Source organism: Culex pipiens, chromosome 2 (assembly GCF_016801865.2).
Source record: "Culex pipiens pallens isolate TS chromosome 2, TS_CPP_V2, whole genome shotgun sequence".
Lineage (NCBI taxonomy): Eukaryota > Metazoa > Arthropoda > Insecta > Diptera > Culicidae > Culex > Culex pipiens.
Genome location: NC_068938.1, coordinates 165,299,043 through 165,322,554, shown reverse-complemented (window position 1 = coordinate 165,322,554; position 23,512 = coordinate 165,299,043). Strand labels below are relative to the sequence as shown.

Below are 23,512 nucleotides of genomic sequence, written 5' to 3'. Positions count from 1 at the left end.
CTAGCAGAGTTCTCACAGAGCTGGATATTCTTCCAGCATTCTAGTAGAAATGTTCCACCGTTTTATCAGGATTCTGGCCAAACCAGCTCTGCTAGAATATTTCGTGACTGGGATGTTGCTCGCTAACTGGTCTGAACGAAAACCCACTGAGAATTTTGGCTCGAACCTCGACTCGATTCAGGCTCGATTTCGAGCCAGATCGACTCGAGACTCGAGCCAAAATTCTCATTGGGAATAACGAGGGGATCACCGATGCATAACATTTTCCTGATGAAATATTAAAATAAAATTTATAAATTGAAAATTTTTATGTACAGCGGTAAAAAACACGATTAAAAACTTCTGATCACTTTTTTTAATTTTAACATTTTTTCAAAGGATCAACTATGGTCCCCTTGGAACGAGCTGTCATGTACACTCAACACTCAACCCCCGGTGGTTGGTCACTTTTTCGTTTAACACTTTTTTAGTTTGTACCCCGTTGGTTGGTCAAAGTCAAACTAAAAAGAGACGAACTGTCACTTTTTACACGGCGCTTACGCACACTATCAAAAGAAACGGTTGGTAGTGTGTGTGAACTCTGTGTAAAAAGGGTGTCAAACTATAAAGTTACCCCATTCGTTTGACAACAGTTGGTGTCAAACCATCGTTTTTTGACTTTTGTCTGCTTTTTAACTGGGCTACGGGTCAGTTACCGAGCACCCAGTAAAAAGCAGCCCAGTTTAACAACGCCCAGTTACCGAACAAATACTGTATATAATCTTTTTTTCAGTTTAATTATTAGAGAAGATTAAAAACGAAGGTTTCGCGTTTTCACCAAGGAATTTTCTCAATATCAATAAATAAAAATCGCCATTATTAACGTACTAAAATGTATTGAATGAAATGGATCAAGCAGTATGTTCACAGGTAAAGCTCAAAATCAATCCGGGAAGCGGAGTAAAAGCGCGTATCTTCGGCACCTACCTTCCTAGCAAACGCACCACTGCTGAAACGGCCCTCTTCGGCGTACTTTTGCATTTGCTCGGTGGTGAACGGACCGTGGATTTGTTCCGCCTCCTGCTGCTCTTTGTACTCCCACATCAGCTCGGGCTTTGCCACCTCTGCTTCCGGTTTGCTTTCGGCGGCGGAAGATGTGGACGGCTTCTGGTCGGTGGAATGTTCTCCCTCTTTGAGTTTATCCTTTTCTTTGTTATCAAAATCGTCGGCGTACATGTCCAAATCTCCGTCGTCGGCTTTGGAAGTTTTAGCGTCGCTGATTTTCTTCTGGATCATTTCGTACGTTTCATCGTAAATGTCCATGTTGCCATCGCGGGTCAGTATCTCGTTGGCCAGCTCGGTCAGTTTTGTAACTTTCTCGCTGGAATCATCCAACTTCCCGGCCTTCTTCAACTTCCAGCGCTGGGCCGTTGTTAGTTTGGCATTATTCTTGCCAATCCTTTGGAGAGCTTTCTTGATCGTTTCCTTCGGTACCATCATGTTCAGGATATCCTGGTAAACCGCGGAAGCATCAAACTTCTTCGACGCTCCTTCGCCATCTTCCGAGTCGGAATCGGAGTCGGAATCGCCGAGCCCCTTAACGGCGTCATCTTTCTTCTCTTTATAATTAGGATCATTCTTGATCTTAACCCAATCGATATTATCCAGCCAATTATCCCGCAAATCAACCCCCTTCTTCCACAAGTAGTGTCCATCTGCGTCAAAGTGGCCTTCCTCCATTTCTTCCTTCATGTTAAACGGCGTAATCTTGACTTCTCCGTCAATCCGAGCGGTTCCCTCCTCCTCTCCTTCGATGTCATTATCGTCCAGGACGTTGTACCTGTAATGAATACCAAGATCAGCTTCCACCCGTACCCAATCCCTCCAAGCGCTTGGAATCCGGAATCATACTCACTGCCCATCGTCGTCGCCACTGTCCTCCTCATCCGAGTCCAACGTATGCTTGCTGGTGGACGGCCGGTTACTCTGCTTATCCTGCACCAGATCGTCCAGATAGTTGTCCTCCTCGGTAACTACTTCCGCTTTGCGTTTGGACATTTTGAGGCGCGGACACGGATGGAAAATTATTGCAAACGTTCCGAACTGGTTGAAAAATACGAATCGGCTGCGAAGAAAAAGCGTACACAAAAACAAAAATTTTCACCCGCACTGCGGCTGTCATCGCTAAGGAAATGTCATCATCGCGCAAGGGGTGATGCGTGAAATCTGGGAACTTTGTTTGGAAGCTGTGGGATTGGTTCCCGGGAAAATGATTTTAAAAGTCCGGGATTTGAAATTGCACCCTTTTAAAGCAGCATTTTAAAAGCTGGAACTTTATAGCACACGGTGTATTTTTTCGAGACCTCAAAGATAAAAAATTCGGTATGTCTGCTATTTGGAGCCGTGAAAGAAGGGCTCTTTCCCGACATTTTGCGGGGTCCAGCGAAATATTTCGTCGGGGGGTCTAGAACAACTTTTTTTTTGAAGATTATTTTTCGATTTTATGGGATATTTGCTCAAAAAATCACAGAAAATCGGTGCATTCATGTTTATATCACTCAAATTTCTTATGAATATGCCTTGGGGACTCTAACCAACTATATTAGACCCATTTTTGACCTCCAATTAAAAAAAAAACGAACCAAGTTTACCAGATTTCTAACATTCTTAGAAAATACCCCAAAATCCAAGCTGGAAACCCCGATACGACCGCAAGTAAATCTTTTCTTTGCACAATTTGTCATGAAAATACAGCAATATATTACCCAGATACGAATGTGAGCATCCAACAATGCAAAACATGGATAATTTAATAAATAAGCTGTTTATTACCCAATAGGTTCCGAAAATTATTTTTTCAATCCTCTGCCACATCACACTATTACATTTTAAAACATTTTAGAATCAATCACATTGTAGAGAACAATTTTCTGAACAAGTTCCATAAAAAAGTATCAGTTTTGGTTCAATATAAGTAGAGAAATGCCCAATTTCCTGAAATAAATAGTGCCTTTCTCCAAAATTTCTTAATTTAATTACCTGGGCACTGCCTACTGAGTTTTGTTATTAATGCTGTAGAATAATTTTCATGAATTTCGTCAAAACTTTTTATAATTTTTATGTTTCAATAAAATATTATTACCATAAAAAATATCTTATTTCTTCCTTCATGTTAAACGGCGTAATCTTGACTTCTCCGTCAATCCGAGCGGTTCCCTCCTCCTCTCCTTCGATGTCATTATCGTCCAGGACGTTGTACCTGTAATGAATACCAAGATCAGCTTCCACCCGTACCCAATCCCTCCAAGCGCTTGGAATCCGGAATCATACTCACTGCCCATCGTCGTCGCCACTGTCCTCCTCATCCGAGTCCAACGTATGCTTGCTGGTGGACGGCCGGTTACTCTGCTTATCCTGCACCAGATCGTCCAGATAGTTGATTTTGGAGAAAGGCACTATTTATTTCAGGAAATTGGGCATATCTCTGCTTATATTGAACCAAAACTGATACTTTTTTATGGAACTTGTTCAGAAAATTGTTCTCTACAATGTGATAGATTCTTAAATGTTTTAAAATGTAATAGTGTGATGTGACAGAGGATTGAAAAAATAATTTTCGGAACCTATTGCTGTTTATTACCGCTTATTTTTTAAATAATCCATGTTTTGCATTGTTTGATGCTCACATTCGTATCCGGGCAATATGTTGCTGTATTTTCATGACACTTTGTACAAAGAAAAGATTTACTTTCCGTCGTATCGGGGTTTCCAGCTTGAATTTTGGGGTAATTTCAAAAAATGCTAGAAATCTGGTAAACTTGGTTCGATTTTTTTTTATTGGAGGTCAAATATGAGTCTAATATAGTTGGTTAGAGTCCCCAAGGCATATTCATAAGAAATTTGAGTGATATAAACATGAATGCACCGATTTTCTGTGATTTTTTTGAGCAAATATACCATAAAATCGAAAAATAATCTTCAAAAAAAAAGTTGTTCTAGACCCCCCGACGAAATATTTCGCTGGACCCCGCAAAATTTCGGGAAAGAGCCCTTCTTTCACGGTGCCAAATATCAGACATACCGAATTTTTTATCATTAGTTTGTTCTAAAAAACACACCGTGAGCAATTCGACGGTAACATTTCAAAAGGCATCATGTACATTTTGACACTTTCTGGGTTATTGCATATTCTGAAAGTACTCTATTGTGGACAGCAACACTGCGCTGAGTGGAGTTCATTCCGCACACTCACAACGCCGCTGGGCTCTCAGCTGGCAGCAAGGCTGTCTGTTTTGTGACGCTGTCAAGCGCATCAATGTCATTTTAATATGTTGTTCAATTTGTTTATCTTGTTCGTTTCGTCAATAAAGTAAGCCGCATGTGTTTTAGCTCGTAGTAATTATGATGTTTTAATTGTGTTCCCTGTGCAATTGTCCGTCCAAGAAAGTGGGACGTGGTCCGAAGTGGACCGCACATCAGGACACAAAATACTCCTAATAAACTACCTCTCCACCAAAAATGAGCAAAAGTTACTTCAGTAAAGTCTGTTTAATCATGATTTTAAATAAAGTAACATAAACAAAATCTCTGCCATCAGCAGTCCCTGTTTATATAGCCCTGTCAACATGTCAAACAAAAGACTACATAAACCTCGTGACGAAAAAAAAGCATCATGAAAAAAGCGCCATGTACATTCGGCGAAGAAAAACGAATCATAACAAAGCGTCCCCCTCAATGACAGCAGGGTGATATAGACGTTGGTGATTTCAAAAGAAGTTATGTTTGTTTTACTCAAATAAAATTACGGAAATAATGTTTTATTGAATTTGGATGATCAAGTATCAATAAAAGCAACGTTTTTCATCGTTTGTTATCATTGGAACATCTTATTTTGCTTTTATATTAAAATGAGAATTGAAAATAGATGCTCAACATTCAAATGCGTTTTTCTCAAAACGCACGGTTTGTACATGATGCTTTTTGAAATGTTGGCATCGAATTAAAAATTCGGTAAAAAAGAGAGTCTTCAAATCCATTTATTCAATTTTCCCGGGAACCAACTCCCCTGCATCATCATCATCGAAACCCGCGAACTGTCACTTTCAGTCAAAAGTTTAAGAGTGCTTTGTCTGTGTGTGCGTTGTGTGCTGTTGGCTGCTCTCGAACGCGTTTACATTTTTCGGGCCGGTTTTTCCGAGGGAAATTCCAAGTTTTTCTTGTCGTAGATCTTGTTTCTGCCAGTGGCCAAAACTGTCCGGCAGGTGAGGCACCGCGTTGACTAATTGGCATTTTGTGGAAATCATCCCCGCTCGCGGTAGAAAGTGTTGTTTTTTTCCCAATTTGGTGAGGGTGAAGAAAACAAGCACTGTTTTAGAGAGGAAGAAGAGGAGGTCCAGGGGGAATAGGTTCCGAAAGGCGAATGTCCTCTGTTTTTACTGCGCGAATTCAGACTCGTCATCCGGCGAACGGCGGCAACGATCTTTGTTTTGGCTTTTCTTTACTTCGGCCAATCGGCAACTGACCGCGACCGGGTGCAGTTCGCGTTGTTTTCGAGTGCTCTTTGAAGAGAAAGGAAAGTTGCGTTCCGTGGCCTCAGTTCGCCGTCGTGACACAGTTTCCCGGAATAGTTGAAAATGCGCGTCACAGTGACGACCCCGGCGGACTACACCTTCCCGCTGGAGGTGTCGGACGATCTGGAGCTGGAAAACTTCAAGGCCCTGTGCGAAATCGAAAGTGGCTTTCCCACCACGGAGATGGTCATCTCGTTCAACGGCCAACCGCTGCTGGACGACAAGAAAACCCTCACCGAGCTGGGCATCAAGGACGGCGACATGGTCATGCTGCAGCACATCTCGCAGGCCGGCGGTCATCAGGCGGCCCGGACGAGGCCCCAGCCGACGGGCGCACCGGCAGGTATGAAGTCACTTTAGAGAAAGAAAATTAAAAAAATCTTGCCAATACACAGCGAAGAGGGTCATTGCACTTGCACACACTGCAGCAAACAGCGCTGAAAATGTACGTGGGATTTCTGTTTATTTCGGGTAAAAATGTACCATTTATCACCCCCACGATCTGCGGCGGCCAATCTGATGCATTGCGCCGTGTTATGCCGCGAAACTGTTTTGGTGCGTTTTTGTAGCGGCGAACTGGAATTTGTAGAGATTCTTGCGTTGGCGTTGTTTGATTTGCTAAATTTTACATGTTTTGGGAGCAAATTTGAATGGTAGAAAAATCTTTAGAACCTTGCTTCTAGATCTTAGAGGCAAAAAGGAAGAGGAGTTCCATAATATGTATTACAAATTTCAAAGTTGCTGACAAAAATCCTAGAATTTTTTTTTTTAAAAAAAGGTACTATAAGCTTTTGTTTTTTATATGATTATAGGACCTATTAAAAAAAACTAGAATTGTAGTATGATAACAAAAAAAAGCTAATATTAATTTAATCTAAATTCCAATGAAATAGCTTTCGATTCTTTTTAAAAATATTCCTATTTTATATTTGTAAACATAGTCTTCATATTAAAACAATCGTTGAGTTAGTCCCTCAATGAAATTTTTGAAAATTTTCCTTCCTCTTTCCTAAATAAAAAAGTGTTGTTTTGTGATATAAAACATATCTAAGTAAATGTAAAATTCTTGCAAATTACAAAATCTTTTAGACTCCATATTAATCTACCGAGTTATTTTGTCACCGAGAACATCACATCTCAATTAACTTCAAGATATTTTCAAGTTTTACAGACCAGCGCAAATTTCACGGATTTTGCGACATATAAATCTCAAAATTGCATAATTTCGACATTTGAAAATCACATTTTGTCATCCACATTACAACCAACACTAAGATTTGTAAGTGGTCAGATCATAGTCCAGGACACGAAAGGCTTCATCCATAAAGTACGTCACAGCCAAAATAAAAATAATTGCAGTCGGGATGGACATACAAATCCTATTTTCAAATACCCGACTTTTCTAGAACCTCAAGTAATCTTCAAAAACTGTTTGGAAGGAAATATCAACCATCGAACAATGTCGTCTAAAATAAAAATATTGACACTTAGACGCTGTTGTGCTATCTTGTCGTACGTCGGTTTTCGAAGTTCGGAGAAAAACGCGTTTAAATGTTTGACCTTGAATAAATAAAAACGAGAGCACGCAATGTAAACAATAACAAACACGGTTTTGTTTGGTTGACCATTCTGTGCATTGTCCTGAATTTGGTTAAATTTGGTTGCCGATTTTCCGAGTTATTATTGAAAATGTTTACGGTAGTCAAGCTCGTACTTGTGTCAAACGCGTCCTGACCTGAAATCCCTTTGGCCAATTGTCGCACTTCCATCAATTTTCAGGCTGTGTCAAGATAGCACGACAAGATTGAAACTTCTTTCATATGAAAAGTGACAAAAATGCACGGAGTATTTTCGGTTTTTATTAAATTTCCCAGGATTGAAATCGGATTTTGGGGATCTGTGAAGGTTAAAAGGTGAGGCATTGTGAGCTGTACAAAATTGCGTTTTCTTAACTCAAGTTGGCCTAAAATGCACGTACGGCGACGACTTGGTTAAAATAAAATTGAAAGCAACAAATTTAAAAATTCATTAAAAAAAATTCCAATAAAACATTTTGATACATCGGGTGTGCCTTAAGAGAGTTGAAAAAATTAAACATAACTAATTTGTTTTCAGTACTAATCTAGTCTTATCTAATGGAGCGTTTGTTATGGTATGTCCACGCATCCTTCCTTCCCTGTAGATTATGTAAAATGTGATCCGTTCTCAGAATAATCTCTGCGGTAAACACAAAGCAGTAGGGCTGGCCGCCTTAATTTTTGAGATACATTTTTGGGTTTTCTCGGATTAACAAGTGCTTGGGCCGTAATCTTGCCTTAAGATTTTCCAGTATGCTTTCATCGGACTGGCTGCGTTTGTGTTAGATTAGATTAGCAGGTCAAACGTTATGGAAGTTGCAACTTTGGTCGGAAATCGTACCAAATATCATATTATGTACATATCGTTTGATTGGTAATCGAAAGGCCTTCTGAAACGTCCAAACTTTTGAAGATCTGGCTACCCTGCCACAAGTTAAGACCACATAAGTGATAATTATGGCTGAATGGTTACGCTGGTCGCTTTGTAAGCGAATCAGACAAAATGATTTCCACCAGAACATCGAGGCTTAGTGAGTATGGAGAGCTAAAAATGTTATAAGAATCCAAGAGGTTTGATTGGAACGTGTTAAGCTAGGAACAGGTGCAAAGTTGAATGCAAAATTTGAATGAATACAAGTACTTATATTGGTTGCGTACTTGTTAGGCGGATAATAAACTTTCAATATGACAACAATTCACCACGATAAGCTTGCTGAATCAAATTGGAAAGTTTTCAAACTGGATCTAAGAATATACGACAAATTAGGGACTGTAAATAAATTTGGCCGGTCACATCACTTACCACGGTGAATCCTAACCTCACACCTATCCTACTAACCCCTCAAATCGCATGTGTCGCAAAGTATGTCGAACACCGAGCCGATTTCATCAATCAAGCGGACTAACATTCCTATCCACTTCCCCGTGATCTTACCACTGGCAGTAGCCGGCGCCGTGATTGACCAGCAAGATTCACACACACTATCAAACGTTTGTTTTGATAGTGTGCGTGAGCGCCGTGTAAAAAGTGACAGTTCGTCACTTTTTAGTTTGACTTTGAACAACCAACGGAGTACAAACTAAAAAAAGTGTCAAACGAAAAAGTGACCAACCACCGGGGGTTGAGTGTATTTGTAATCTTTTTGGAAGCCGAATCTCAACTCTAGATTAAATTTTCAAAACAACCTATCCCTCATGGGTTTCCTATGCAGATAGGGCCATTTGAAAATTTAATCGAGAACTTATCTGTATAAAAACTATGTCCGGATCAACCATCCGTCATATCGTAAGATAGGTTATCGAAAGACCTTCCAAAATATTGAAGATCCACTTTAGTGATACACTCAACCCTCGGTGGTTGGTCACTTTTTCGTTTGACACTTTTTTAGTTTGTACACCGTTGGTTGGTCAAAGTCAAACTAAAAAGTGACGAACTGTCACTTTTTACACGGCGCTCACGCACACTATCAAAACAAACGTTTGGTAGTGTGTGTGAACTCCGTGTAAAAGGGGTGTCAAACTAAAACGTAACCCCGTTCGTTTGACAACAGTTGGTGTCAAACCATCGGGATTTTAGTGTATTGATGTTACATTTTTGAAGCCGGTTCATTTGGTTTTAGTTTGTTCTGTACCAAAAACCAAGTTTATAGCTAGATTTCAATTATTTTCTGATCTTTTAAATAACCCATTTTTGGTAAGAAGTGAGGAAGTTAGAAAACCTCATTGCTAGTATTTGGTTAATTTTTTAGACTAAAGGTACGATTGGTTTGTAGAGGGTTGGGATTATGACTGTAACACGAATCACTGACTGTTACGGTGTGTCTACAACGTTTTTATAATTATTGTTACGTAGTCTTTCCTCAATAAATCAAGTAAACATCGAATAATCGTTCCCTCTTTCTCGATTCAATCCTCCACAGAACCCACCCGCCTTGCCAGCTTAGACTTCGGCTCGATCCAGGTCCCCACGGGGGTGGTCGCCTCCGGTAGCCGCTCCAACAGTGGCAACTCCGGCATCATCAACAACAACCGCCCGTCGCCCACGGTCGCCCCCGAGGACGATCCGGCCGTCGTACGGGAAATGTTCCTCTCCAATCCGGACCAGCTAGCGCTGCTGAAGCAGAACAACCCACGGCTGGCGGAGGCGCTGCTCTCTGGGAATCTGGAAACGTTTGCGGCGGTGCTGCGCAAACAAATCGCCGAAAAGATGGAGAAGCAGCAGCAGCGACTGCGCATCCTGCAGGCCAGCCCGTTCGACGCGGAAGCCCAGCGACTGATCGCGGAGGAGATCAAGCAGAAGAACATCGAAGCGAACATGGAGGCCGCGATGGAGTACAATCCGGAAACGTTCGGCACGGTGGTGATGCTGTACATCAACTGCCGCGTCAACGGTCACCCGGTGAAGGCGTTTATCGATTCGGGGGCGCAAGCGACCATCATGAGTGCGGCCGCGGCGGAACGGTGCAACATCATGCGGCTGGTCGACACCAGATGGGCGGGCATTGCAAAGGGCGTGGGCGTGCAGAAGATCATCGGACGCATCCACATGGTGCAGATTCAGATCGAGAACGACTTTCTGACGTCGAGCTTTTCGGTGCTTGAAGATCAACCGATGGATATGCTGCTCGGCCTGGATATGCTGAAAAGACACCAGGTGTGCGAGGGATAACTCGTTGAAAGGACCACTTATTTAAACCCCTCTTCTTTAACTCCACAGTGTAACATCGATCTCAAGAACAACTGCCTGCTGATCGGAACGACGGGCACGCAAACAAAGTTCCTCGCCGAGGGGGAGCTGCCCGAGTGTGCCCGACTCACCGGCAGTCCGGAGGAGGAACAGAAGGCGCTGGCCGAATCGGCGCGCCTTGCCGAAGAACTCGCCGTGAAGGAAGCACTCGTGAAGAGTGCCCAGGATCAAGGTTAGTGAAGAATGAAGGTTCCGGCTGGAAGCGTTGGAAGCCCGAAGCGTGAAATTTTTTTTCTTTGGGGGCTAAATATATGACCGTTTGTTGGAGTGTTGTAAATTTTTTTTTTCGTATTACATGTTTCGGTCTGCGCCGTGTGGGGTGTGCAAAATTTAAAATTGAATTTTGTTAAGAAGGAGAAGCAGCGGGGAAGCCGGATGCCGAGAAGCAAGCGTCGTCGAAAAGGCGTAGATCGCGTAAGTGAAATATCACACACACACAGCTTTTAGTTCTTACAAGATTCTCGCACACTCATTTTCATAAAAAAAGACGAAAAGAAATCACTTTTAAGAAGTCACGTTGTCACGTCTTACGTTGAAAGTATAATTAACACCAGAGCAATTCTCTACGTTTTCGCAAATTGCATTTTGATTTTTGTGATACTTTGTTCATCGATTCATTAGGTCCAAACCGCTAACCGATTAAATGGGATTTAACCCGTGAAATCGGTGCATTTTGGTTTTTGCCAATTTTGAGTCCCTTAACAATTTTTGATTTTTTTTTTTAATTTCATGAACTTATAAATGCTCCAGGTAGCAACTTTGCCGAAGAGTGCGAAGAGATTTGTCAACTATTAAGAATGTTATTATGCTGTCGTTCGTTCAAATACAAACGAATGAGCGAATCGCCAAAAATATCAATTCCGATCTCACCTTCCTCCTGACTGCATTCAAATGATTGCTGTCAACACGCCACGCCCCACGAACAATGAAAAAGAGGTTGAGTAAAAAAGAATGAGATAACATCTGCTTTCGTGTCAGGCGGCTGCTTGACTGCCGAGTTCGAACTTGTTCGTTTCCACTTCGTGTGCGTTCACTGATGGGAGATTCAACAATAGAGTCGATGATGAAATCCATTTCACCGTTTAAAAAGTGCAAAATTTTGAAAATATTTTCAAAATGCGTCAAATTTTCTATTGAAATTGCACTTTTCAAAAACAGATGTGAACATTAAGTATCTAGAATGCATTCGAAATTGTGAGTGCAAAACTAGCGTTTCGGGAATTTCAATTTTTTTAATTGGTTGAAATTTTTTTAACTCTTGAATAATTTTGATATATAACAAATCAAAAACATTAAATAAAATTTGATTCCTACCAGCCTCCAGCCTAATTCATTAAATAATTTCAAAAACATTTTCTCAAATTTTGCCCTTGAATTTGAACTAAAACTTGATTTTCAGTTATCGGAAAACTTTAATATCGAATAAAATCCAATCGTTGTTCGTTCTGAACAAAAAAAATTAAAACTTTTTTTACGTTTCGAAAACATGAACAAATATTGAAATTGTAAAAAAAAACCAAAAAAATAAAGTAATAAAATAAACATGGTTTGATAAGATTAAACTGAATTTTTCATTGACAAAAAATATAAATCAATGAAAAAATCAATTAAATACTGACAACTAGAATTAAAAAAAAAAAATTGAAATCATAATTATTGTTGAGCTTTCGATTATTTTTCAAAGACTAAATGTTTATGTTAGAGTTTTTTGTTTGAAATCATTCTGTTTAGATAAGAAATGTCTATCATTTGAGCTTTCTGGAAAAGTCGGGAAATTGAAAATGGGATTTGAGTGGTCACCCTGAAAATTTTCAAAAAACTTAAAATTTAAGATTTGAAGATTTTTTTTATAATTTAAGAAATTAGGAATTCGAGAATTCAAATTTTCTAATTTTTTAGCTCAGAATTTAATTTTCTTTAAGAGGCAGTATTTGTATATTCTGCTCGGTTTGTTCTAGAGGTCGTATCGAGGTGCTCCGATTTGGATGAAACTTTCAGGGTTTGTTTGTCTATACATGAGATGAACACATGCCAAATATGAGCCCTCTACGACAGTCGAGTGGGGTAAAACGGGCATTGAAGTTTGAGGTCCATAAAACATGAAAAATCTTAAAATTGCTCGCATTTCCGTAAAACTCAGTCAATTCCAACTCTCTTAGATGCATTCGAAAGGTCTTTTGAAGCATTTCAAAATGTGCCATAGACATCCAGGATTGGTTCGACTTTTTCTCATAGCTTTTGCAAATTACTGCCAAAAATGGATTTTTTTAAAACCTTAATATCTTTTTGCAACAGCCTCCAACACCCATACTCTTATAGGTCAAAAGATAGGTAATTTCATGGACTATAAGCCTACGGTGTTAACTTTTTGGCCAATCGCAGTTTTTCTCATAGTTTTTCGATTTTTCTATAAAAAAACATTTTACAACGTTAGTTTTTGCCCTGTAGGCCTCCATAGCGGCACTTTTTGGTCTCAATTTTGACGTATTCGGAATCGATTGATGCGCTGGAAGTGGGGACGCGAAGTCGTGATTATTCAGGTTAATTTTTTGGTGTGCTTTTGTGTCGCTATTTGTGTGGGGTGAGTGATGGTGGTAATCGAATAATAGCATCATTGGTACGCTGGAAGTGGGGACGCGAAGTCGTGATTATTCAGGTTCATTTTTTGGTGTGCTTTTGTGTCGCTATTTGTGTGGGGTGAGTGATGGTGGTAATCGAATAATAGCATCATTGGTGCGCTGGAAGTGGGGACGCGAAGTCGTGATTATTCAGGTTCATTTTTTGGTGTGCTTTTGTGTCGCTATTCGTGTGGGGTGAGTGATGGTGGTAATCGAATAATAGCATCATTGGTGCGCTGGAAGTGGGGACGCGAAGTCGTGATTATTCAGGTTAATTTTTTGGTGTGCTTTTGTGTCGCTATTTGTGTGGGGTGAGTGATGGTGGTAATCGAATAATAGCATCATTGGTGCGCTGGAAGTGGGGACGCGAAGTCGTGATTATTCAGGTTAATTTTTTGGTGTGCTTTTGTGTCGCTATTCGTGTGGGGTGAGTGATGGTGGTAATCGAATAATAGCATCATTGATGCGCTGGAAGTGGGGACGCGAAGTCGTGATTATTCAGGTTCATTTTTTGGTGTGCTTTTGTGTCGCTATTCGTATGGAGTGAGTGATTGTGGTAATCGAATAATAGCATCATTGGTGCGCTGGAAGTGGGGACGCGAAATCGTGATTATTCAGGTTATTTTTTTTTGTGTGCTTTTGTGTCGCTATTCGTATGGGGTGAGTGATTGTGGTAATCGAATAATAGCATGACTTACTGAATAGTTTGTGTCTTGAGCGTAATTTTCGTTGAGTAATTGGTGTTTTTTGTGTTTTTTTTTGTGATCTTAATTAATTGTTTTGTGATTTTCAAAGCCCTTCCTATATCATCGTTGATCGGAAGGCACGGCGTCGGGTAAATTGTGTATATTTTTTTCGAATAAGGTTTTTATTTTTTATGGTGAAAAAGCCATTTCTATATAATGATCGAAAGACGCACTGACATTTTGGATTATTTAATAGTGGAGTGAAATAATTGTGTGTGAGTGACTTTGTTTGTTAACCAGAAAGACCTTCCCATAGCATCGTTGCTCGGAAGGCTCGCCGACGGGTTTGTTATGAAAGTCCTCCCCATAGCATCGTAGCTCGGGAGGCATCGAAAAGCCAATACCTTATCCTACTAACCCAAAAAAGTAATAATCATGTGATGCTTGAAGGAGATGCTGTGGATTCAACGGTCTCAAGCGGTATCAACAAGTATATAGCGAAAAACTGTGTGCTTGATGAGTCTGCAACTTCAACTATCGGACTAACATTCCTCCCTTTCGTTGAACTGCAGGCTTCTTGGGAGGGCGCCGGTATTGACTAATAAAGTAGGGATCTTCAGAGGTTAAACAGTGAACGGATGGTTGGCTCCCACTGATCATTTTTGATTCATTGTTTAACTTCAGCTGATCCGTCAATAACGGAGTAGCAGCTCATTGGCAGTCAACCATGCTCATGCTCATGCTCATGCTCATGCTCAATTTTGACGTATTCGGAATCCTCAGAAAATTTTACATTAGATTGAGATGTTGTAGTTATGAATTTGATTAAGAAAATAATTAAATAAAACATTTATGAAAAACGTTACTTAATCCACCTTTAGGTGGTTGGTGCCTTCCTCTCATTTAAAGTGATTCCAACCCCCCTAAAGTGTCCACATGTTTATGGATATCCCCTAACGTTCGCAGCACCTGAGAGGTCCTAATAAAAATAAGTGATGAGTAAAAAAAACAGACTACCTACAGACTTTTTGTCAAGATTATACAGACACGGCCTTTGAGGAAAATGGCATCCCTCTACACGGCTTTTTCGTGGCGATCAGACCCGCCCAGTTGAGGTTATGTGAATTCAGACCATTTTTTAAACTGCTTGTAATTTAAGATAGGTAAGTCAGATCTTGAAAATTCTTACTCCACCTAAAAGGTCTTCTCATTTGCTTTCTAAAAATATATAACATGTGAGGGTTTCATGAAAAAACCATTCTTTTTACCATAATTTTAATTTATTATGAAACAGTTTTTTCAACATAACTTTTTAAATACATGATAAAACTGGATGAATTTAAATAGCAACTTAGGGGACGTTAAGACGGATCGATTAAAACCATTCCGGCCAAAATTGGTTGAACCTGTGACGAGATATTCCAGTGACATTGATTTGGTACACATGTCTACATACAGCCAAACACACAGACATTTGCTCAGCTGGTGATTCTGAGTCGATATGTACAAATGAAGGTAGGTCTAGGAGGTCTAATTAAAAAGTTCATTTTCCGAGTGATTTTATAGCCTTTCCTCAGTATTAAGTTGAGGAAGGCAAAAAGTTAGATTTTTCATACCCTGTGTTCAATATGTCAAATGCTGTATCAAGTAGGCGAATACCTGTTTTACCCATAATCCGACAAAATGCTAAATAATATTTCAATTAATTCTAAATTGCATTTTTTCCAATCAAATTCAAAATTCCAACACCTCAATCTAATGTAAACTTTTCTGAGGATTCCGAATACGTCAAAATTGAGACCAAAAAGTGCCGCTATGGAGGCCTACAGGGCAAAAACTAACGTTGTAAAATGTTTGTTATAGACAGGGCTGTGGAGTCGGGTCATATTTCAAGCGACTCCGACTCCGACTCCGACTCCGGCTTTCTGAGTTAAGCCGACTCCGACTCCGACTCCGGCTCCGGCTTTCTACAAATTGGTGACTCCGGCTCCGACTCCGACTCCGGCCTACCAAATCTAGCCGACTCCGACTCCGACTCCGACTCCAGCTTTCCACAACTTGTTGACTCCGGCTCCGACTCCGACTCCGACACCTTATCTGTATTTAAAACATTTTAAAAATATGAATTAATCACATTACTCACATTTCAGTTCACACTTGCGCGAATACTGAAAATCGGGGTGACATTTATGTTCGGGGTGTTTTGCAAAATGATAAATACGAATTATTTATAAAAAAAAGAGTGGTATAGAACCATAGTGTTCGTTGTTTTATGTAACATGTTTTCAGCGTTATTGAAACAAAAATAAAAAAATCTTCAGATTTAAACGTATTTTCAGCACAACAATTTTCTAAGTAAATTTGAATTTTGTTGTTTGAAAATTGAACCTATTCATTTAATTACTTTAAATTTACATAATTTTTGTTTAGTTTATAAGCTAGCTACACTAATTTTTAATTGTCCTTTAATGAAATATTAAAAGAAAGTTTGAAAGTTTTCAAAGTAACTATTTTTTAAAGCTCTTTTGAATTGATTTGAGAAAACGTACATGGACATTGTGTGATATAAGCCCAGTAAAAAAAATCATATAGAAATTGTCAAAAACTATCGAAAAACCACTTTTTTCAACATTTTATTTTTAAAACCGCTGTAACTTCACAATGATTAGACTTAGGACAAAGGTCAATACAGAGACTTTTATGTAAAATTGTCTGAAGAATCGATTCTCACATTCGGTTTTTGAAAATTTTGACGTTCAGAGCACTTTTCAAAAAAATGTTTTCAGTAAATGATTTTTGTATTTTTTTAGATGATTGCTTCATCCTGCATTTTCGTGAGTCTTTTTGTAACGTCTTAGGCTATTTTCACAAACATTTTTAACTTAAAAAAATCGTGGGCTTACCCTCAAATTTTACTTTAAATCTCATAAAAGTAGCGTGTTGCTTTCTTTCAGTGTATTTTTTTTGGAAAGCCCGTCAAATTTCCTACAAGTTTGTCTTTGACCACTTTTTGATACGATGCAACGGCTTTGAGAGACAGAAAAATTTAAATTCCGAAATACAAATAAATATCGAATTGAAACTGGCTCCATATACACAAACATGGCTTACATAAGCGTCGGATAACATGTCTACAAAGTTTCATTAAAATTGGAGATCGTCCGGTATAACCGATTCCCTATTTGGCATGGAATTGCTCTATATCAATGATTCAATGATTATTTCAAAATAAGTTGCTACGTTCGATATTTTTTGTCAGTTTCAAATGTTTTCAGCACGACACTTTGATTTATTTTTATTTACATACAAAATGAGCATATTGCGTTCCAAATTGTAGATTGATATAATAGTTGATAATTTATAAGTAGAGTTATACTGTTAATTTTACAAATGTAATAAAAAAATATTTTTTTCGATGAGTACTGATAGTGAACCTTTCTTTTCCTATAAAAAAATGATCTACTAGAAACCTCCAAGATATTCGCTATCGGGCAAAAAGATGACGGTGTTTATATTTTTTAAGAAAGGGTTTGATAAAATTTGTTCAAATTTGATTTGAAAGAATACATAAATACAAGCAAAAAGAGACAGTAAAGAATTATTTTAATATGTTTTAATTTTTCGACTACACAGCCACAATTGTTTACTATTTTATGAGTTATGACACTATAGTATAGTGTATACAAACATTGACAAGAGAGGATTAACAGATTACCATTAAGTGATCTTAGTAAAATAACACAATAAGAGCTTTCCAATCACAATAAAAATGCTTCGGAAACATTTCTTGAACCAAAAAATAAATTAATCAAAGAATGTCAACGCAGTGCACGCGATTCAATAAATAAATTTAAAAAAATTGGGAATCAACCTAAATTATAACAAATATTGAACATAAATTATATTAAATATTTTGACAACTCCGACTCCAGCTCCGACTCCGGGTCTATCAGAAATTTACGACTCCGGCTCCGACTCCGACTCCAGCTCATACAATTTAGCCGACTCCGACTCCGACTCCGACTCCAGCTAATCGAGTTTTGACGACTCCGACTCCGACTCCGACTCCAGGTCCCCAAAAAGACCCGACTCCACCGACTCCGGCTCCGACTCCGACTCCGACTCCACAGCCCTGGTTATAGAAAAATCGAAAAACTATGAGAAAAACTGCGATTGGCCAAAAAGTTAATACCGTAGGCTTATAGTTCATGAAATTCCCTAACTTTTGACCTATGGGAGTATGAGTGTTGGAGGCTGTTGCAAAAAGTTATTAAGGTTTTAAAAAAATCCATTTTTAACAGTAATTTGCAAAAGCTATGAGAAAAAGTCAAACCAATCCTGGATGTCTATAGCACATTTTGAAGGGCTTCAAAAGACCATTCGAATGCATCTAAGAGAGTTGGAATTGATAAAGTTTTACGGAAATGCGAGCAATTTTAAGATTTTTCATGTTTTTTGGACCTCAAACTTCAATGCCCGTTTTACCCCACTTTCCTTTGTCGTAGAGGGCTCATATTTGGCATGAGTTCATCTCATGTATAGACAAACAAACCCTGAAAGTTTCATCCAAATCGGAGCACCTCGATACGACCTGTTTCACATCGGTGAAAAACTCGCTCTTAATAATTTAAGAATTGAAGAATTTAAGAATTTAGAAATTTAAGAATTTATGAATTTAAGAATTTAAGAATTTAAGAATTTAAGAATTTATGAATTTAAGAATTTAAGAATTTAAGAATTTAAGAATTTAAGAATTTAAGAATTTAAGAATTTAAGAATTTAAGAATTTAAGAATTTAAGAATTTAAGAATTTAAGAATTTAAGAATTTAAGAATTTAAGAATTTAAGAATTTAAGAATTTATGAATTTAAGAATTTAAGAATTTAAGAATTTAAGAATTTAAGAATTTAAGAATTTAAGAAATTAAGAATTTAAGAATTTAAGAATTTAAGAATTTAAGAATTTAAGAATTTAAGAATTTAAGAATTTAGGAATTTAAGAATTTAAGAATTTAAGAATTTAAGAATTTAAGAATTTAAGAATTTAAGAATTTAAGAATTTAAGAATTTAAGAATTTAAGAATTTAAGAATTTAAGAATTTAAGAATTTAAGAATTTGAGAAATAAGAATTTAAGAATTTAAAAATTCGAAAATTTTAAATTTTTAGAATTTTAGAATTAAAGAACTTAAGAATTAATGAATTTAAGAGTTGAAGGATTTAAGTATGTCTCGACAAAAATGTGCAACTTTGACATTTTTGAATATTCAAATTCAAAACAAGAAATTTAGATAATCTTTCATGGGTGCTTCAAAGGTTCACACAAAATTTGATAATTTACCAAAGTTAGAGCAACTTGCAATAACTGCTGTTTAAATAAATTTCAATTAGGCTTTTTCATGACCCTGAGTGTTGCATTCCATTTCAAGAAAGGAAAAAAAGAGCCGCAAACCAAAAACGCTGTTTATTAACACACCCCCGCTGACCGCTATTGCATTTTCTATTTGCGTACAGCTTCAACGAGTGGCACCGGCAGCAGCAGCAGCAGCACACCTACCTCATCCGGCCAGCAGCAGCCGCCACCAGTTCCTGCCCCGCCTGCAGCTGCCGAGGACGTCCCTCTGGTGCTGCTCCCGTCGGATCAGTTTTCTGAAATGGACGTCGTCGAGCTCGAGTCGATGGGATTTTCCCGACAGATGGTCATCACGGAGCTGCGGGCCGCCAACGGGGACAAGACCAAGGCCACTTCCGGCCTGTTTGCCAAGTTGGGATAAATGGCGTTTTTTTTTTGTTTCATTTTAGGATAAGGTTTTTTTTTTCTTGGACAGAAAGCAGTTACTAACACTTTTCACAAAAAAAGAGATGCATTTTTTTTATAACAAATCACTTCAGGAAGAACAAACAATCCATTATTTTTCGCGTTCAATCAACTTAAAGGACTGTGTGTGGCATGATGGGGCAAAGGGTAGTTTTGGTTTACACGATAGATTTCTCGTTTTTTCTTCTCTCTGCGTTAATGAAAAGCTATGCTGAGGTTGAAAAAAAAAACAACTATTTTTTCATATCGTTAAGTATCTTTACTAAACTAAGTGCAGCGAGCATTTTTGATCACTAAAGCAAACTATTTACAGAAACACTCAACAATAAACTGAACAAAAAAAGTTAAAAACGAGAGAGAGAGAAAAAGAAGATAAAAAACGAATGAACTGACATCATTTAGGGGTGACTTAAGTAATAAATACAGTTTATTTCAGTAATAAACCAAGGTTGTTAACTTCTTTCATATCACCATATCTAATATTCCATAACATTTTTGAATATTAGGCTTGTTTTTTCTCAAAACAACAAAACTCGCTTCAAAATTGTTTCAAAGCATAATTTATTAGTTTTAAATAAAAATAGGTAGTGCAAATTACAATATACAGTAGTTGTTCGGTAACTGGGCTGAGAACGTAGCCCAGTCACCGAATGCTGCTCGTTAACTGGGCTGAACGAAAAATAACGAGGGGACCACCGATGCATAATATATTCCAGATGAAATATAAAAATAAAAGTTACTCAAATTAATTTACAATGCTTACTTTTCATTTTTCTTTAATTGTAACTTGAAATTAAACAAAAGTTGGAAAAAAGTTTTTTTATTTATTGAATATGATTTTTGCATCCATTAACCCCTCGGTCATTTTGGTTTGTTTTGGTTTTTTGACGTTTGTCTGCTTTTTAACTGGGCTACGGCCCAGTTATCGAGCGCCCAGTTAAAAAGCAGCCCAGTTAAACAACGCCCAGTTACCGAACAACTACTGTAGTTCACTGTGAGTACTCGAATAAATAATTTACGCCACTCCCTCCTAAATCCTACCGTGCGATCGCGTCTCATCGTAGTTGGTAAAGTCGGGCAGCTGCTGGTTCTTGCTGTACGCCTCGCGGGCAATCGACTTGGTGAGCACCAGATCCGTCGCACCGTAGATCGATCCTCCCAGCCAGGCGGTAAAGTTGGCCTTCGCCGGTGGTTTGTGGAACTTGAACGTCTTGATGAAGAGCTTTTCCCGATACTGGTCCGATTGCAGAAGCGCCGCCAGTTCCTGCTTGAGACGCGCTGCCAGACCTAGGACCATTGTGGTACCGCCCACGAGAACCAGGTTTTCAGCGAGCGCTTTCCGCATGTCCTTGGGGCATTTCAAGATCGAATTCAGGATGATGTTTGCCAAGTTGAGGTGGTCGTTATCCTCGGGAAACAGAACTTCAAACGCTGTTTCCCGCAAAATGCCAGGAATTTTAATGATTTCATCTCCCTTAATCGGGTAGTCCACATCGGGACAGGTTTCAAACTTTTCCTCGCTGCGCCACTTGCAGGCACGTTCCCTCGTAGTCACAAAACACGTACGCACCTTAATGTCCTCCACGACGTAATCTGTCAGCAGATGTTCCTCAACCCCGTTCAAAATCAACTCGCCCTTGATGTACTCGTGAATCGCTTCCGCCGCCAAATTCTGCGCTTCAAACGCAAACACCGCCTGAACTCCGCTGTAAACCGGGACGACACTCGCCTCCTTGTACCCAACGTCCACCACCAGGGCGGTGTCCACGGCCAGCGTCGAAAGCACCACCAGATGCAACGGAACGTAGTAGATCGACGAAACGTCAAAGTGGCAAAACAGCGCCTTGGCCAGATTCTCCCGGATCTGCGTTGGGCAGAGCACCGACTCAACGATCACAATCTTGCGCTCTTTCGGACTGACCAGCACGTACTTGAAGAAGATCATCTTCAGAAACTCCACCAGCTGGTCGTACAGCTCGGACTCGTTGGCGTAATCGAACAGCTTCCTGTTCGGGGTTGTCCGGTTGGCACTCTTCGCCTTGTGGTCCAGCACCTCCGACGGAATGATGCTGCGGGGGTGGGGCTCACCGGCGTAACCGAGTCTGCAGAGAGGGGGAACGGTACATTTTAAGCAAAATTACAACTTTAAACTCGGCAGGCGGATACTCACTTGGTAAGGGCATGACCCATTTCCAGCACGATGGCCGGCTTTTCCTGCAGCACGGAATCGAAGAGGGGCATCTTGGCCACGTTTTCAATGTAATTTCGCACTTTTCACGGAGTTGTACGCAGAAATTTAAGAATTTTCGATTTTAGTAACACGAAATTGAAACGATTTGGGAGATTGTGATGACATCAGTAAACATTTTTTGCGATAACTGTCAAACGGGACAACAACAATATCGAGGGGTGCGTCGATGGTCAAAATTTGACTTCAGAGTAATTCTCTACACGCACATCCAGAATCATTAATATTTCTTCATGCTAACCTTACTGTTATGAAGCTCGGAAATAACGCAAAAAACGGACAACGGTCAAGGGTCATGATAAGATTTTTCTTAAGCGGTACGCGGCTGAAAAAAGTACAGAAACGACGTTTCTTAGCGCGGTGCTTGTTTGCAATATGTATTGATAAAAAAACTTATAATTTGGATTTCCGGAGTTTTTTTTTTAAAGGTCCAACAAACAAAATTTTCAGTTTTTGCTTATTGGGTGTTTTTTAATACCCTTGATTCAAGTCGGTTTCAAAAACACCCAAAAAGCAAAAACTGGAAATTTGGTTTATTGGACCTTTTTTTAAAAAAAACTCCAGATTTGCTTATTACAATGCGACTGAAAACTACAAAATTTAATTTTGAAAACGGATATTGTTAATTGCTCAAAATTATGTAAACCGAAGGGAATCCCCCAAAACATATCATTAAATTGTCTGGAAGAAAAATTGATAAATAAAAAAAGTTAACCTATAGGGTATTTGTCCCTATTTTGGGCCTACTAAGCCGAGCGCACTTTTTATTTGATGTGTTCTCAAAGGCTGCTATAGACAGCCTTGCTTGTATTACTTGAATAAGTTGGTTTTTTAATGCTAATGCTCTTACTTAATCACATTTTTGACGAAAATACTTTATATTTCTGTATAAGCCCGAGAAACTAAAACATTTTTTGTCCCTATTTTGGGGATATTGCTTCTAGCATACGACCTTCTTTGTGCATATTTTCGGCCTACCTTCTGATTGGTTGAAATCTCGAAGCACGTGGCGAACTTTTTTGACGTACGGTTCAGCCCCAGCTCGTACAGTACAGCCGCACAAATTCGGTCGACAAACAAGCTCAATCATTGTGATGTTTTCAGCCACAAAACAACATTAGAACGAATTATTTCACTTGCATAACGTGCAAAATTAGCTTGGACATGATTTATATCATTCGTTACGAGTTTTAAATATAATTAAACATTTGTTGCGTAGCCAAACAACAAGCCCGTAATATGCAAGAAAGGCTGTAACTTGTGAAAAGCGCACACACACTGTCACAATTTGTAGAAGTGTCAAATGGACTGAATATAGAGCCATTCTCTCCGAAATGGACGAAGTTATTAATCAGTTATTTTAGTGATTTGGTGGCAGTTTGGTGATTGTTTTTTCAACGGGATTGTGCAACCCACCAAAAAACATATTGCCGGTGGTTGGAGATTCGGGGGACGGCTCTCATTCGTGTGCTGAGCGATGAAAGCCGTGACGCTGAGTGTCAACAAGCGGTAAGCAAAAGTGGTGAAAATTTTCGCCATAATGGGCAACTAGCGATTTGCCAAAAAAAAAAGTGAAGAGTGTTATTTTTATTGCTTTATTTCTAATTTAGAAGGAAAAAGTAAATTATTCTTGCCAACCAAAATGAAGATAATGACTGCACGTATCATTATCAAGTGACAGATCCTTGCCAGATTTGGTGAAATTCTCGATTTTGTTGAATTAAGATTGATAGACAAAATAGGTACTAGGCCCAAAATAGGGACAAATACC

The 23,512-nt window shown here is 39.0% G+C and overlaps 4 protein-coding genes across 6 annotated transcripts in view; 2 read left to right on the top strand and 2 right to left on the bottom strand.

Moving 5' to 3' along the window:
• The window catches only part of LOC120424431 (tyrosine-protein kinase receptor), a 295,519-nt gene that overhangs the window by 104,929 nt on the left and 167,078 nt on the right, over window positions 1–23,512 (top strand). The gene's annotated exons all lie outside the window — the stretch shown is intronic.
• Window positions 856–2,153, bottom strand: LOC120424441 (CD2 antigen cytoplasmic tail-binding protein 2 homolog). Its single transcript, XM_039588574.2, has 2 exons — window positions 1,895–2,153; window positions 856–1,819 (listed from the first exon to the last, which is right to left on the bottom strand). Exons 1-2 carry the CDS (start codon window positions 2,035–2,037, stop codon window positions 904–906), a joined length of 1,059 nt encoding a protein of 352 aa, XP_039444508.1. The 5' UTR covers window positions 2,038–2,153; the 3' UTR covers window positions 856–903.
• On the top strand, window positions 5,107–19,549 carry LOC120424447 (protein DDI1 homolog 2-like). 3 transcript variants are annotated; one of them, XM_039588578.2, is made up of 5 exons: window positions 5,107–5,892; window positions 9,547–10,280; window positions 10,344–10,545; window positions 10,725–10,787; window positions 19,190–19,549. In XM_039588578.2, the coding sequence occupies exons 1-5, from the start codon at window positions 5,613–5,615 to the stop codon at window positions 19,447–19,449; spliced, it is 1,539 nt and encodes a 512-aa protein (XP_039444512.1). In that variant the 5' UTR covers window positions 5,107–5,612; the 3' UTR covers window positions 19,450–19,549. The 3 variants fall into 3 exon arrangements, with proteins under 3 accessions (XP_039444512.1, XP_039444513.1, XP_039444514.1); XM_039588579.2 differs by having other exon boundaries at window positions 5,108–5,892; window positions 10,728–10,787; XM_039588580.2 differs by lacking the exon at window positions 10,725–10,787 and having other exon boundaries at window positions 5,110–5,892.
• On the bottom strand, window positions 19,441–21,860 carry LOC120424435 (actin-related protein 10-like). Its single transcript, XM_039588556.2, has 2 exons — window positions 21,664–21,860; window positions 19,441–21,595 (listed from the first exon to the last, which is right to left on the bottom strand). Exons 1-2 carry the CDS (start codon window positions 21,732–21,734, stop codon window positions 20,524–20,526), a joined length of 1,143 nt encoding a protein of 380 aa, XP_039444490.1. The 5' UTR covers window positions 21,735–21,860; the 3' UTR covers window positions 19,441–20,523.